This window comes from Sinocyclocheilus anshuiensis, unplaced genomic scaffold (assembly GCF_001515605.1).
Source record: "Sinocyclocheilus anshuiensis isolate Anshui unplaced genomic scaffold, SAMN03320099.WGS_v1.1 scaffold330, whole genome shotgun sequence".
Taxonomy (NCBI): Eukaryota; Metazoa; Chordata; class Actinopteri; order Cypriniformes; family Cyprinidae; genus Sinocyclocheilus; species Sinocyclocheilus anshuiensis.
The window spans coordinates 2,417,894-2,432,568 of NW_015547689.1; the positions used below are offsets into that span (position 1 = coordinate 2,417,894).

Sequence of the window (14,675 nt, forward strand, 5' to 3'; positions counted from 1 at the left end):
TCAGGGTTTTTGTATTGTAAAAATGGACTGAAGTGGACGTTCAAACTGAAAGAGGGGAACGTCAGCCCTAGGGATGGACCACGCACCGTGGCAGCAGAGATCTGTGATGGGGCCTGCTCGAACCTTGGCCCAGACATCTGAAGCGCTTTTTAGTATACCTGAGAGGGACCACCAGAAACAGACCAGAGGGAGCAGTGCTTCATTCTGGGCTTTTAGGAGTGTCATTTTGTATTATATGGATGGTAACATTAACGGGGAACTCTAATACTCATTTCTTGTCTGATTAACATTGATATTTCTAGAATTTATAATACTATGGTCTTATCAGGCTGATATCTTCCACAGCCGCATCCCAAAACGGAACAATATTAAAGGAAGTCTAAAGAAGAATGACTTCTTCTGTAATGTCTTAACTCTTAATGACTCTTCTGAGAAATGTTCATTGAGTCAAGACATCTTGAAACCTTTGGAGCAGGATGGTAACTGGATGCTTTCTGAGAAAGTTGTGTAAGTGTAAAATTTCATGCGAAAGAAACAGTAAACGAAGGGTGACGTAAATGACAGAAAAGGGAAAGAGTTTCACACCATCTGCTGGTCCATCTGCTTTACCTGCGTGGTGTGAGTCTGGAGTCCAGGCTGCCAGTTTTCATAGTGATGGCATCGGCGAAGAGCACATCTTTGGCAGGCGAGGCGAGCGCTTCGCTTTGGGAAAGGGAAGGGTGAATGCGCTGCTGCTGTAGTCGTTTGAGAGTAGCATAGCCCAATGCGTCTCGAGGGCTGGTGTACATGAAGCTACAGTCTGTCAGGCTTGAAATGGTCGTGACAGAGGGCGATTTAAGGGACTGAGCCCTCCGTGGCAAAGTATGAGAGGAACCTGGTGGCATCAGCAGTACTGAGTTAGATTTGGACAAGGGCAGGTGGTTGGACTGGGGCGTGAGAGAGTTAAGTGTTTTGACAGTTTGAGTGCTAATGACCGTATTGAGGCTAACACAGTCCGTGTCGATGGTAGAAGAGTCCACGCCACCCACCGTCTCTCGGGATGGGCTGGAGCTCATGGAGCTGATGCCGCTGGTGGTAGTGTCCGTGTTGAAACTCTGGCTGCGACTTTTAAATTGAGCCCCGCCCCCAGAGGTTGAGCCATCGCCGGCCAGCCTTTCCCGACTGGTCTGCTCTCGGGGGGCGTCTCCAACACCTGAGCTCCGTTCTCCAGCTTTGTTCAGATGCACCTCCGGCTCCCCAATACTAGATGTGCTGCCCTGAGTTTCCGAAGTCTTGCTGCCCACAAAAGAGGTATCCAGACTAACACTTGGGCTTTTCGGCAGATGTCCGTCAGTAAATACAGGACTGAAGACATCTCCCTGAACTGGAGAGAATAAAGAGGGCTCTGTAACTGTGCGTATCCTCCTTAGGCCTCCTAACGTGGGCTCACCCTGGAGTTTACTGCTGCTACCAGTGCCTTTGGGGTCACTGGTACTACGGAGTTTCTTTCCGGAAAGGGAGATGAGGAAGCGGTTACGGACAAGTCGACTGGAAGCTAATATGGTAAAGGGGCTGCGGTCCTTTAGGAGTTTGGGCCTGAAGTACAGTGGCTGGTCCTCTGAAAGTTCAGAGCTTTCTAACTTATCATCATCCAGGATGTACATGCCTGAAAAGGAAGGCATTTTGGCAGTGTTACTTGTAGATGTTTTTAAAAGGTACCACTACATGAAATTTACATAGTGTGTGCAGAAGTACAGAGTGAGGTTTATTTTAAAGTGTGGGCCAAGAAAAGCCTAAACTTTTCCCCTTTCCCAGTTTCTATGCAAGTCAGGATTACTGACTGTGCTTAGTCATCTAAAACCAGTCGGTGGGTAGATAATGAGTCATGACTCTTTCAAAGCCTTACCAAGCCGTGTCTGGAGCACCTCTGTATATAAATGTAGGCCCAACCATTCCATTAAGAAAGAAAGATACCTTTTTATAGCTGAATCTGGCACATCAAGAGGTGCAATTGAAAACAAAGTGCTAATTTGATGACGCTTACAAGTCTGGGAATGGCTTTAAAGATATTTCTAACTATTTGAAGTGAATCACTCTAAAATTCAAAAGATCATTTATAAATAGATAACATTTCACATCACTTGCAGCCAGTCTAGGCCAGGTTGTCAGATAAATTCAGCCAAGAGCTGACTTAAAGAGTCTACAAGTCTCATCATATTCCAAATCAAATGCATGTGAAAGAAATTACACAACACAATTTCACAACCAGGAAGAACAGGAACAGGAAGAACAAGAAGAGGAAGGAAAAAGCATCTCTAAATTTTGTAGACCAAGAGATCGCAAAGATTTCGTGGTGCTAGATAAGCACCATTTGTGCTATATGCTATACTGCTTTGCTACATCAAATCATCTTGATATATTCATGTACAGTAGTTGAAATAAAGACTGAATATTGACAAATGAAACCATGTTGAACACACCTTCACAGCAATAAAATGCAGTCAGATTCTAAGCACTAATAATGATAAATATGAGATAACTATGCTTCAAATTAGAAGATATGGGGCCCATCTGAAAGGTGGTAAGAAGGACCTACACCCTAAACCACAGTGTTGCACTGAGGGCCATTAGTCATGAATAAGTGGATGGGAGCGGCACTCACTAGGCTGAGTGGAGTCACTCTCGCTGTTGTGTCTAGAGCTGGTGGACTCAGAGTTCAGGCTGAGGGTGCTGGGTGCTGAGGACAGGTGGATGAGGGGTTGCTGCTGTTGTTGCTGTTGCTGCTGCTGCTGTAGGTTCTGGTTCTGCTCCACCTCATCTGGCACCACAGGCCAAAGCTGTCTGCGATTGTGCCTAACTGCATCCCAACCATGCAGTTTGAGCAGCTCACATCCCTGCTTAGTTTTAGAAATAAGTCCCAGAACATAAAGACATGTCCTAAGAGAGGGGAAAATTATGAAAGAAATTATGAGAGTAAGGCAAAAAAAAAAAGCAACGAAAAGAAAACAAAGATCAGAGTGTTTAAAAACGAAAGAATGCAAATTGCCAAATAGTCGGGAAGGAGGTATGACGCAATTCACTGAGTCATGCAAACCCACAAAAAAATGGTTTCTGAGAAAGTAATTTTGAAACTACAGAAGTGTCTAGAGGGATTTACTGTTAACTTTCGGTCACCCTATGTCTTGTCAACCCAGTTGGGTAAGCTGTGCAATAGCAACCAGTAAATGTTGCAATACAAGTGTCTTATTTTTGTCATTTTATTTGTGGAACCACACATTTTCTAAAAAATAAAAAAGGAAGCATTGGCTATTTTATATGTTAGCATTATAACTTTAGCCCCCGGTTTCACAGACAGGGCTTAAGCTAGTCCCAGACTAAAATGCATGTTTGAGCAGTCTCAACTGAAAATATCTTGCTCTGACATATCTTAAAATATGTCAGTGTCATTGTTCCGTGTCAAAATACACACCTGTAATGTTTTCTTCTAAGGCATTTTTGTAAAAGTTGCTTAAATATCTTAATTTAACTAAGGTCTAGTCCTGGTTTAAGCTAAGCCCCGTTTGTGAAACTGGGCCCAGATATCTTTTCTTTACTGTTTTTTCCTCCAAGCAATTAGTTACGGTCACAAAATGAAAGTTTCAAACATCTTGTAAACATGGAGCTGAAATTAGCACCATTTCTTTTGAGCTTTTTTGAGCCACTATGTCAGAACATGTGCACTACCCACCTGAATCCTAATTTGTGCATTTGACTTAAATGCCATATCTAAATTTTACCATTATTGGCCATATGCAGCCAGGCTAATCTTGTAATCAAGAACACATACCCCCTAATAGACAGAACCTCACAGTCATGGGCAAGAGCGACGATATCTGGAATTACATTCTCTTCCTGCAGCAGGTTCAGTCCCCAGTTAGATGTGCCAATGTTTCCCTTGAAGCAAGCAGAGTAAAGATTTTATACTTAAAAAAATATTACTAATGCTACTGATAATTATTACCACAAAGACAGTAGTGAAAAAAAAATTCAACATGTCTTAGCCTCACAAGACAAATTCTAAAATCAGGAAGTGGAAGTGGAGGACAAAGGAAGTGTCCTCATAAACAATGTTCACATTGTAATACCTATGTTATTATACACATTTGTGTCATTATATACCTACACACACACACACACACACACACGTATGGTTTGCTATCCTTGTGGGGACTCTCCATAGGCGAAATGCTTTTTCTACTGTATAGACCGTATATTCTATTGCCCAACACCAAACCTACACCTAAACCTACCCCTTACACGAAACTTTGTGCATTTTTTAGATTTTCAAAAAACTTAATTCTGTGTGATTTATTAGCTTGTTTACCCCACCGTGACACGAGTCCCCATGAGTCTGTGTGTATTCAGGTTTAAGTCCCCACTAGAATAGAAAAACAGGTACACACACACACACACATACACACACGAACGCTCCATCTCCATGCAGGCTTACAGAACAGCAAAAGGACCCTCCGTTGTTGCATCTGTAGTGAAGTGGCCAATTATGCTTCAAAGTAAAACCAGAGATTTCTTTTTTTTAAACACACCCCATAAGGCACCCCCCTGGCTCTTTTCCCTCTGCTCCATGTTTTATCACATTCCCACTCTTTCATTCTCCTACTCAGGTACATGGAATGTAGAAACACACCTGCTCAGCACGTTGCGCGGTCTTTTAATACCATCAAACATTAACAAGAAAGCTTGACAGCCCAGGTGTTTGAGTATTCTAGGCAAGCCCAGTGAAGCCTCTTTCCTACTTCCTTTCAGGTTAACATTTCCTGGGAAGCTCAGTAGTGTTAACCAATCCAGCTCAGATACTCTGTGGCCAAGTTATGTCAATATGCGAGCCAGGAAGCATCCAAATGGAGATGATACTCCAGAGGCCAAACCATATTTATCAGTTCATCAGAGGAGACAAATGAAAAAAGACAAGCTTTATTTTGCTCCCATTATTTGATACTCGCAAATGGAGCGCTTCCCTCCCATTCTGTGCCTGTCACGGCGAAACAAAAAAGCTTTTTAGTTGGGGGGAATTATTTGAGATAATGTGTGTTCTCCCAGTGAGACTCACAACTGATTTAACCTGGCTGCGAGTTGCTGTGGAGATGCGCGATGAGGACGTGCGCGAGCGTGCGGTGTCACTCTTGGTTGCTGATGGGAATAAACTGGAGAAATAAAGAATATTGAGTTTCTAATGAATCTCTGCTGCACCTCCTCACAGCGTGTGCAAATGGAAATAATGTCTCCCAAACAGCCAAGGTGAAATTCACCCTTGTTTGACATTGTTGCAATCATATAACATTACTTCAAAATTGGGTGTAAGTTTGTGTGGATGTGTAGGTTTAAACAAACCAAACTCAGACAGCTTAAATGGGAAAAAGTCAGGGCCCAAAGAGCAGCTTTGAGCTGTTTGATGCCATCCCATTTGTCCAGCACTGGACAGCGCACTGTGTAGCTCAGGTCTGAAACTACATTCTGTTAAGAGACAAAAAAAGAGGCATTATATGAAGAAATACATCACCATTGGGGTAATGATTTTAAAACACATACTTGAGCTTCCAGCAAATGACAGCCTGTCTTATCGTGTACAAGTTGCCCATACAAATGCACAGGAAGAAAAACATTTGGTCTTTGTAACCTGAAAGAAAAAGATTTTAGACACTGAAAAAATTCTGGATGACTTTCTTCCAAATCATAATACAGGCTACTGATGAGTACAGGATAAAGTTTCCAAGAAAAACCTTTGGTTGCTCCGTCGCACATAGTTATCACCATCCACTGGTTTTCGGTAAGTAGTGAGCGCTTCATTTAGCTGTTCCTCTATGAGGTCCACATACTTGATGTTGTATTCCTACAGGGGAACAAAAGCAATTGGACAGAATGGCTACAGTAATCTTGAGTTTGCATACTTTATTCTAATTTAAGTACTATGGGCAAATAAATTAAAATGTGCAGAATATATTTCATTGATGTATATAAAACAATCTAACACTTTTAGCAGTGCAAAATAATGGTAAAGACACATTACCTTCTGCCACTTTTCCAGTTGTTCAGTGACATATCCCCTTTCATTTAGATAGGAGAACCCCTTCGGAATGGACAAAAACCTGGAAATGGATGCCACATCATCAAATGAAAAGGAGCAGTTTCTTAAGCAAAACAGACCCTTTTCAACTTTACTACAAGTGAGTTTCACAAAATGTATCTAAAATACACAACATGTGCTTTCAAAGATAAAAGTGGGACAATACAATAGAAAATGCATTGACCAGTGCTGAAAATCTCAGATAGTAAACAAACTTTTCAGGCAATTCTTTAAAATCTCTTGCGTGTTTTGTCAAAGGTGCTTTGTCAGAGATAACAGACATATTCTGAGAGTTTGAGATGTAAATGGCAAGACAAGGCTGCTCATATGATCTCAAAATGGTCAATAAGATTATATATATTTTTTTTTTACTCAGCAAGGATGCTTTAAATTGCGTCAGTCATGCCGTTTACAATGTTTACAACAAAATATTTCTATTTCAAATAAATGCTGTTCTTTTTAATGTTACATTCATCAAGGAATCCTGAAAAAATATCAGTTTCAACCAAAATAAAAAGTAGCACATCTGTTTTCAACGTTGATTATAACAAAAAAAATGCACCAAATCAGCATTATAGAATGATTTCTGAAGGATCACATGACACTGAAGACTGAAGTAATGGCTGCTGAACATTTTGCTTTGCACATCTTTTATGAGGAAGAAATATGTAGTGCACCTTCAAACCCCTGTGTCAAATGGAGTAGTCATACAGGGAATATCTGAGCTTTACCGTAGCAGCAACAGTACACCCTTGTCTCCCAGGTGAGTTAGTGCAGGCTTCATCTGAATCAGAGCGTGTAGGTTTGCCTAAGACGACATGATAGTAAAAACAGCAGTCATGTAATAAGACGTGTATTCACAAGCCACAATATAACTGTCAGTCATTAATACTCTGGCAGGGATTTTGACCTAGATGCTGGCTGTTTACAGATCTTCATGACAGATTCCTGGAACAAAGCTACACTGGAACAGCATAGTCAATTCACAAGTGCCTCCAACGTCAACATGTTTTATTATTTTACCTAGACCAAGCTCAGTTAAATAACATGACTTTCTGCCAAGTTAATCTCCTCAATGTTAATAACATCCTCCCTTTTGCCCTTATGTGTTAATTGACTTCACCTTGTCTTCACAGGCCTCATCCAGTATGTCCAAAGCCTCCACCGAGACAGCCTTGTTGTGGTCGTGTAGCTGAGTCACCAGCAGTTCAATACCCCAGTTGCTGAAGAACTCCACGTTAGCTCGAAGTAGCACCCGCAGATGCTTGGTGGCGTACAGCCTGCAGTTCTGTGCCAAAATAACATTCAAGAATTGTATTAGAGATCTGTTACCATAGGGGAATGCTTTTACCAGCATGCTTTGCTAAGCACGGCTAGGTCGAAGTGTATGTCACTAAGGTAAACAAAAAAGTACTCAAAGGGTAGTAGGTTTGTTTCTTACGTCAGTGGCAGCAGTGAGGATCTTTGAGAGGATGACTCGTGCTAAGCCATCCCGGCTATAGTCCAGTGTGGAAACGGTCAGCTTCAGAAGATGGTCCTGGTTCTTCAGGGAGCACAGGTTCAGCAGGCTGTCAAAACAATTAGAAAAAAGGCTAATATTGGAAGATACCAATATATTGTGTATCTCTATATCATTTCTAATCATTCCTAATCTAACCATTGGAAGACGCTGCACTTCTCAAGCATCTTAACACCCTGGGGGTGGGCAGAGAGAGTGCCGAGGAATAGGAAGTAGTGCTGGCTGAGAGTAGTGAGGAGGCTGCTGCTCTGCAGACTACGGTCTGGTTTCAGCCCAGAGGACGAGGACAGCCACTGCACAATGTCCTTCACCAGGTCCTCAAGATACACCTGTCCATCCTGAGAAGACAGGAAAAGTCTTTAAAAATTAAAAATTCTGTCATCTATCATGCCATTCTTTCTTCTGCGAAACACAAATGGAGAAGTTGGAAGAAAGAAAGTTATATACTGTAGGTTCGGAGCAACATGATAGGCTCAGTTCTGATATCTTTTCTTCTCACCTCATCTGACTCCAGCAGGAACTCAATAAACTGACAGCCCACCACCGTTAATTGCCTGGCTTTGCTGTGGTCCAGCTCCAGGCTAGCATACAGCTTGCTGCTAGGCTTGTAGAAGAACAGCAGCCTTCGCACAAACCTGAGAAAGAAAGTGTAGGATTTACAGCAATGAATGGGTGACAAAAAAATATTAGGAAGATTTCTAAGAATAGAAAACCAAACTCTACTTACTTGTGCATCTGTTCCTCTTTGTTGTTCCGAAGGTTGGCATTTGGCCACTGAAACACAATTAAAAATCAAGTTAGAAAAGATACCACACTGCACATTGCAACTAGATTTTTACATTTAAAAAATGTCATTGGTGCTTTATTGCCATGCTAAATTAAAAAAAAAAAGACAAAATATAAATGTTCATCAGACATACACTAGGGTTCAAAAGTTGTTTTTTTTTTAAGAAATTAATACTTTTATTCAGTAAGCATGCATTAATGTTACAAGAAATTATATTTCAGATAAAATGTTTCCATTTCAAATAATGGTTTACAAACAAATAGTAAGCAGTTTAATTCAACTGTTTTCAACATTGATTATAGGAAATGTTTCTTGAGCACCTAATCAGCATATTAGAATGATTTCTGAAGGATCATGTGAAAACAGGAGTAATGGCCGCTGAAATTTCAGCTTTGCCATCACAGGAAAAAAAATTACATTTTAAAATATTATAAAGTAGAAATATTTTTTTAAATTGCATTCCATTGACACAAGGAAGAAAGCGGTACTCAAGCCATCTGTCTTTTAAAAAAACAACAATTTAATCCAAAATCTCCTACCTTAAGTATGGTACTGATCAGGACCCAGTTCCAGTCCAAATTCTGCTTATGATTTAGAATTTGACTGTCTCTGAGGTTCATCATCAGGGCCTCCTCAGTGTCCTAAAGAACACAACAAAAATGTAGATCACATCCAAGCTGAAACATCCAAGAAATGCTTTCCTCCAGTCACCTGCACGTACCTTAATGACAAAAATGTCCCTCTGGGGCCTTAGGTTCTGGTCCCGACAGCAATGAGCAGCCAGTGATTTGCGAATAATGTGGTCCAAGTAAAGACCATTGGGTTTGGGGCCTCGTTTCTTCTTTTCATGAAATCGCTTCAAGTAGTTGACCGCAGCACTTGCCTGTCTACAAAACACAACCGAACACAGCTCCATCAAATCACAGAAATAATCACATAGCTTTGACACTGTGCTATTTGTGTTTCTGGATATTTAGGACAAGACAGCAACTCACAGTCTTTTCTCCTGAGGAATGTCAAAAGAAGCAGCCATGTTCATAAGAGTGGGCAGGCAGTGCAGGTGGTGACTATGGGAGTGGGGGAGAATGGTGTTGGCCTGAAAATAAAACGAAGACCATTTAAGGTCATATGAGATATAGTACAAGATTAAGCTGTATTCACCGTTGCATTGATTTGAGCATAATACCATGTGCAGGAGTTCTCCTAAGAGGATGGTTGCACGCACTGAAACACCATCATCACTGCTCGTGATCACTTCAACCAGGCCCTGAAAATAAACAACATCACAGCTTCAGAAGTCTTGCGATATATATTGTCACAGACTATTTTTGGGTTTTTTGTTCTTTTTGGAGCTTGACAGTTTTGATATGCTTCACTGCATGGAAAAGAGCAGCATGAACATTCATAAATATCTCCTTTCGTGGGCCATGTAAGAAAGTAAGTCATAAAAGTTTGAAACAACACGAGGATGAATAAAAAATGACTGCTTGAATGAACCACAGCTTCTTTTCTTCAAGAATTGTTCATGTTTGAAAAGATGATGGTGAATCACAATTTTAAAATGGTATATTACCTCTAAAAGTCCACTGTGGATGAAAGCACAAAGTAGTAAGGCGAGATAGTTATCCATCAAATCTGGTCTGGGTGGACAAAAAGAACACAAACACATGTCAAGACATTGAAGCTAAATGCATACAAGGCTGATCTGCTGAGGCTTCATTACTTAGCTCAGTTTAAGAGTTAATTAAGCCCAGCAAATGCTCTTACCTGGACCGTGCCCTATGCGGAAGAATAATTTTTGCTTCTGAGGCTACAAAGCCATCTGACAGTCTCCAACTGTCCTGAAACCTACTGGGGTCTAGAAAGGGGATAGAACACATGATTCTTGTCAGTGTGAGTTGACTTCTGATGTGGTAGATGTCTGGAAATGAATATGTTAATCACTGGAAGCAGACAGCGGTAGCACTCACCCACACTGAGAAGAGCTTCTATAAAATCTTGTGTCACCACAGGAACAGGGAGTCTGAATATATCATACATCACCTCCAGCAGACCTCGCTGAGAAGAGAGTGAGAGAGTGTGATGAAGTACCTCTAATGAGTCTTGAGCATTGACTCTGTATGTACATCTCATTGTATAATATTTAGGGCTTGTTATGTATTATTATTAATTTTATTATTATTATTACATATACAGATAATAATAGAATATTTAAAAATATAATTAATTATTATTATTATTTATACAATTATGTTTATTTTAAAATACAGGCCATTAAAATATTTGTGATAAATCTCATGAAATAATCTCTTTTTAATCTCATGAATTAATCTCAATATTTTGCATGCATTAAATTCTAAGAAAACTAAACAAGCATTTTTGTAAATATTAGGTTAAAGAAAATGTGTGGATGCAACAGTGCTCTTTACTTGCAAAAAAAAAAAAAAATCAATGTGCAGGAAAATACAAAGCCATACCTGCAAATCTGTAGTAATTCAATAATAAAATAACTTTCGTCACACTTTATGGATTTAATCTTACATGTATACATTTAATTTGCCTATTATTACATTTATAAATTGTAAACATGAATTACGTAACTAATAATTTTTTAAAACAGGAAATATGCTGGTTGTTTGATTTGCATGCTCTGTGTACTGCAAGATTTCTAATTATATCCTTTGTCATACCCTCACTTCCATATTTGGTATACACAGCAGACCAATGAGAGACTGGATTCCAGAGTTGCCTGATTTGCAGAGATTAATGATGCCTGGAGGTACAGTGGGACAAAACAACAGGTTTGGTCTGAGCAGCAATAAACACCTACTTCAATGAAATTCCATTTAAAAGATGCATGATGCATTACAATATTCATGCGCACATAAGCCAGCTTCTTTTTAGATGCATCATCTTAAGATATGCACTGTTACACAATCAATTTTAATAAAGTATTGACTGAAATCGGGCCCTACAAGGATTCCAGAGAAAGCCTTGCAGTTTTCCACAGAATTTAAGTGGAATTTAAGCATTGAATGTTAGTTCATTTTCAATAGACAATGTGAAAAATGGAGCCCTGTATGCTTGACATATTCTTTGAAAGATATTGAGATATGCTTACCTGACCAAGAGCGAAGGGAAGCAACAATTGACATCTTACTGGCCAGAAATCGAGCCTCCCTGTCTTCTCTGCAGAGAGAAATACCACACATCCATACATGCAGCCAATAAAAGTTGCATGCTTGCGTCACCAACGGCAAATTCTACTCTGAAAGACCTTAAAGCTGCACACTCACTTGAGTTGACCTTCTGCCGTGTCTGGATTGTGTCTGTAGTGAAAGTCTGTGTAAGGTGCCAGGATTTGCTGGAAAAAAAAAAGTAACTAAACACCTTGTAAAACAGCTTTTACCAAATTTACATAAAACATATAAATGTCATATAGTAATATAAAATGTAAGGCTGAATTAAAGACAAACTTAACAGGACTAAATGAATAATAAAATAAAATGGTCGCAATATTATTTAATAATTTAATAATTTATAATATTATTTAATTTATAATAATAAAATAAATAGTAATTAAAACAATTATGGAAAATGAAGTAATACAATTTCTGATAAGCTCATTGTTGAAGACAGATTCATACCTCGAGCTCCACATCAGAGCGAACGTATTGCCGCGTATGTGGGTGATTGAGCAGGTGCAGGATGGTGGTCATCAGAGCCTCATTGATGCGACTGAGCTGGCAGTCGATTACATTCTTCAGGATGGTGCTGAGACCACCCCTCTTTGCCACAATCTCAGGGTTCTCCAGTGCTGCACGCACAAACATAGACATTAAATAAGGTCAACATAAACATTCACGGTTTCATACGTAATAGTTCTCTGATCAGTGTGCAAACCTACCAAGTTCACAGATAATGGCGATGCAGGCACGAACCATACGGTCCCGCTCCTGGGGTCCATCGTTACCCACAGCAATGAGGGAGTTTGTGATTGAGCTTGGGAAGAGCAGGGCGTTCACAGTGATCATCTGGAAAATCATTGTAAAAAAAAAAAAAAGCTTATGGACTTCTGTCCATGACAAAAAGAACACTGAACATTGTTAAAGAAATGGCCCAGTGTATAATGTGAGAACATTTTGATTTCCTGTTTAGTTCATTTTATTTGAGTGCAACATGTATTAATAAAATGAAATTAAATCTAGAAGTATAAATAATAAATAAAAAAAATAAAAAGAATAATTCTGGGGGTGCAGTTTTTATCATTGTTCATTTACTTCTTCAAAAAAATGCAGTTTTGTAAACTCAATTTTAGCAGCAAGCTAGTTCATTAAAAATTGTGTGCTAAATGACATCTGCAGGGCAGAAACATGTCAAATAAAAGGTAAAATTGAATTAAATTAAATCTAAAAGTATAAAGATTAAATGAAATAGAACAATTAAGAAAAAGAATATTACTGGGGCCGCTTTTATCATAGTTTCATTCATCATTTATTTGTTCACAATACAGAGGTTGGTAAATTGAATTTTTGTTCATTCATCTGATATGTCATCAGATAATGCATGCAAGACAACATCTGCATGACAAAATCATGCAAAATAAAATAAAAATCTAGAAATGTAAAGATTAAATTAAATGATTTTTTTTTAACAGGACTCCTGTGATATTTTTCAGTATTGAATGAACAACAAAACAGCAGGAAGTGTTCACATCTCACCTTTCTCACCAGTCTGAGTGCTTGTGTGCGTTCCACCTCATTACTCTGCTGGATGTCAATGCACCTAAAGGTCAAAAGGTCACATTAGTCAACATTATGTGAACCAGTCAACATTAGTAGTCAATGCAGTGAAATGCTTCTTAAACCATAATAACATCTGCACTGAGAAGTATGAGTATTACCCCTAAATGCATTCTAATTGATTAATTTTCCTATCCAAGATCTGACTTGCTGGGTGTTCAGACAGGACAGAGGAAGTAGCACATCCTTACAGTACCACCACTTCAAAATGACCTTAACCGGACTTGACTAGCTCTTCACATTAGACTCGCTCCTCCTCTCTCTCTCACTCTCTCTCTGTCAGATACTAACAAGAGATGAAAGTGAAAGTGACGTGAAGTTAAGTATGGTGACCCATACTTGGAATTTGTGCTCTACATTTAAGCCATCCAAGTGCACACACACAGCAGTGAGTAGTGAACACACACCCGGAGCAGTGGGCAGCCATTTTTGCTGCTGCACTCGGGGAGCAGTTGGGGATTCGGTGCCTTGCTCAAGGGTACCTCAGTCGTGGTATAGAGGGTACATTCACTCCCCCCACCTACAATCCCTGCCTGTACCGAGACTCGAACCAACGACCTTTGGGTTACAAGTCCGACTCTCTAACCATTAGGCCCCGACTGCCCCATCCCCACAACTCACCATGAATTAACATCAAGTCTTGTTTCTGATGGAAACAGTTAAAATCCTAGCTCAGACTTGAACTAAACTGCTGAAATGACTGGCCTTGCATACAGTGCTATGAAGACATGTCATACAGACCTGGAAATCAGGTAATCCACCTGGAGCCGCAGCACTTTCTGAAGGATATTACTGTCTCTGATGAGGTAGCGGAGAGCACGCAAACCAGCCGCCCGCACCTCCTTAGCCTCATTGAGCAGTGCCAACCTGAGGCTGTGAAAGAAACAGAAAAGACAACATGACACTGCATTTCAATATCATTTAAAGTTATTTCACATGTTTTAGAGTAAAACAGGACATTCACTGAGAAATAATGTTTTATATATGTTTTTCTCCTAAGGCAGAAGACAAGATAAGTCATTTCAGAGGTGGACAAAGTCATTTCATTTAAATTAAAAATGATGAAAACAAATCTAATGATTACTTGTGTATGGGAACGTTAACTAGAAAAAAAAGAGATTATATTTTATACACTACTGTTCAAAAGTTGTATTTTTTAATGTTTTTAAAAGAAGTCTCTTACACTCACCAAGACTGCATTCTTTAAAGTACAAATGATACTATTCTGAAACTATTGCAATTTAAAATAACCCTTTTCTAATTGAATATATTTTAAAATGTTATTTATTTCTGTGATGGCAAAGCTGAATTTTTAGCAGTCATTACCCCAGTTTTCAGTGTCACATGATCCCTCAGAAATCATTTTAATATGCTGATTTGGTACAAACATTTATTACCAATGTTGAAAACAGTTGTGCTGCTTGATATTTTTAAATATAATTTTTTTTTTCAAGATTCTTTGATAAA

The 14,675-nt window shown here is 39.4% G+C and overlaps 1 protein-coding gene across 1 annotated transcript in view; it reads right to left on the bottom strand.

Annotated features, from left to right (window-relative positions):
• The window catches only part of LOC107703559 (rapamycin-insensitive companion of mTOR-like), a 26,149-nt gene that overhangs the window by 6,120 nt on the left and 5,354 nt on the right, over positions 1–14,675 (bottom strand). The window contains exons 5-32 of the mRNA XM_016506237.1: positions 13,950–14,081; positions 13,128–13,191; positions 12,314–12,440; positions 12,054–12,223; positions 11,703–11,770; positions 11,528–11,595; positions 11,097–11,179; positions 10,377–10,464; positions 10,174–10,264; positions 9,980–10,046; positions 9,593–9,673; positions 9,402–9,502; positions 9,128–9,293; positions 8,946–9,047; positions 8,347–8,393; positions 8,119–8,254; positions 7,758–7,957; positions 7,542–7,668; positions 7,224–7,388; positions 6,832–6,908; positions 6,044–6,122; positions 5,757–5,866; positions 5,566–5,653; positions 5,398–5,490; positions 3,806–3,912; positions 2,642–2,916; positions 610–1,645; positions 87–158 (exon numbers count right to left, since the gene is read on the bottom strand). Coding sequence (XP_016361723.1) covers positions 87–158; positions 610–1,645; positions 2,642–2,916; positions 3,806–3,912; positions 5,398–5,490; positions 5,566–5,653; positions 5,757–5,866; positions 6,044–6,122; positions 6,832–6,908; positions 7,224–7,388; positions 7,542–7,668; positions 7,758–7,957; positions 8,119–8,254; positions 8,347–8,393; positions 8,946–9,047; positions 9,128–9,293; positions 9,402–9,502; positions 9,593–9,673; positions 9,980–10,046; positions 10,174–10,264; positions 10,377–10,464; positions 11,097–11,179; positions 11,528–11,595; positions 11,703–11,770; positions 12,054–12,223; positions 12,314–12,440; positions 13,128–13,191; positions 13,950–14,081 — 4,020 coding nt within the window. The remainder of the gene's footprint in view (positions 1–86; positions 159–609; positions 1,646–2,641; positions 2,917–3,805; positions 3,913–5,397; positions 5,491–5,565; positions 5,654–5,756; positions 5,867–6,043; positions 6,123–6,831; positions 6,909–7,223; positions 7,389–7,541; positions 7,669–7,757; positions 7,958–8,118; positions 8,255–8,346; positions 8,394–8,945; positions 9,048–9,127; positions 9,294–9,401; positions 9,503–9,592; positions 9,674–9,979; positions 10,047–10,173; positions 10,265–10,376; positions 10,465–11,096; positions 11,180–11,527; positions 11,596–11,702; positions 11,771–12,053; positions 12,224–12,313; positions 12,441–13,127; positions 13,192–13,949; positions 14,082–14,675) is intronic.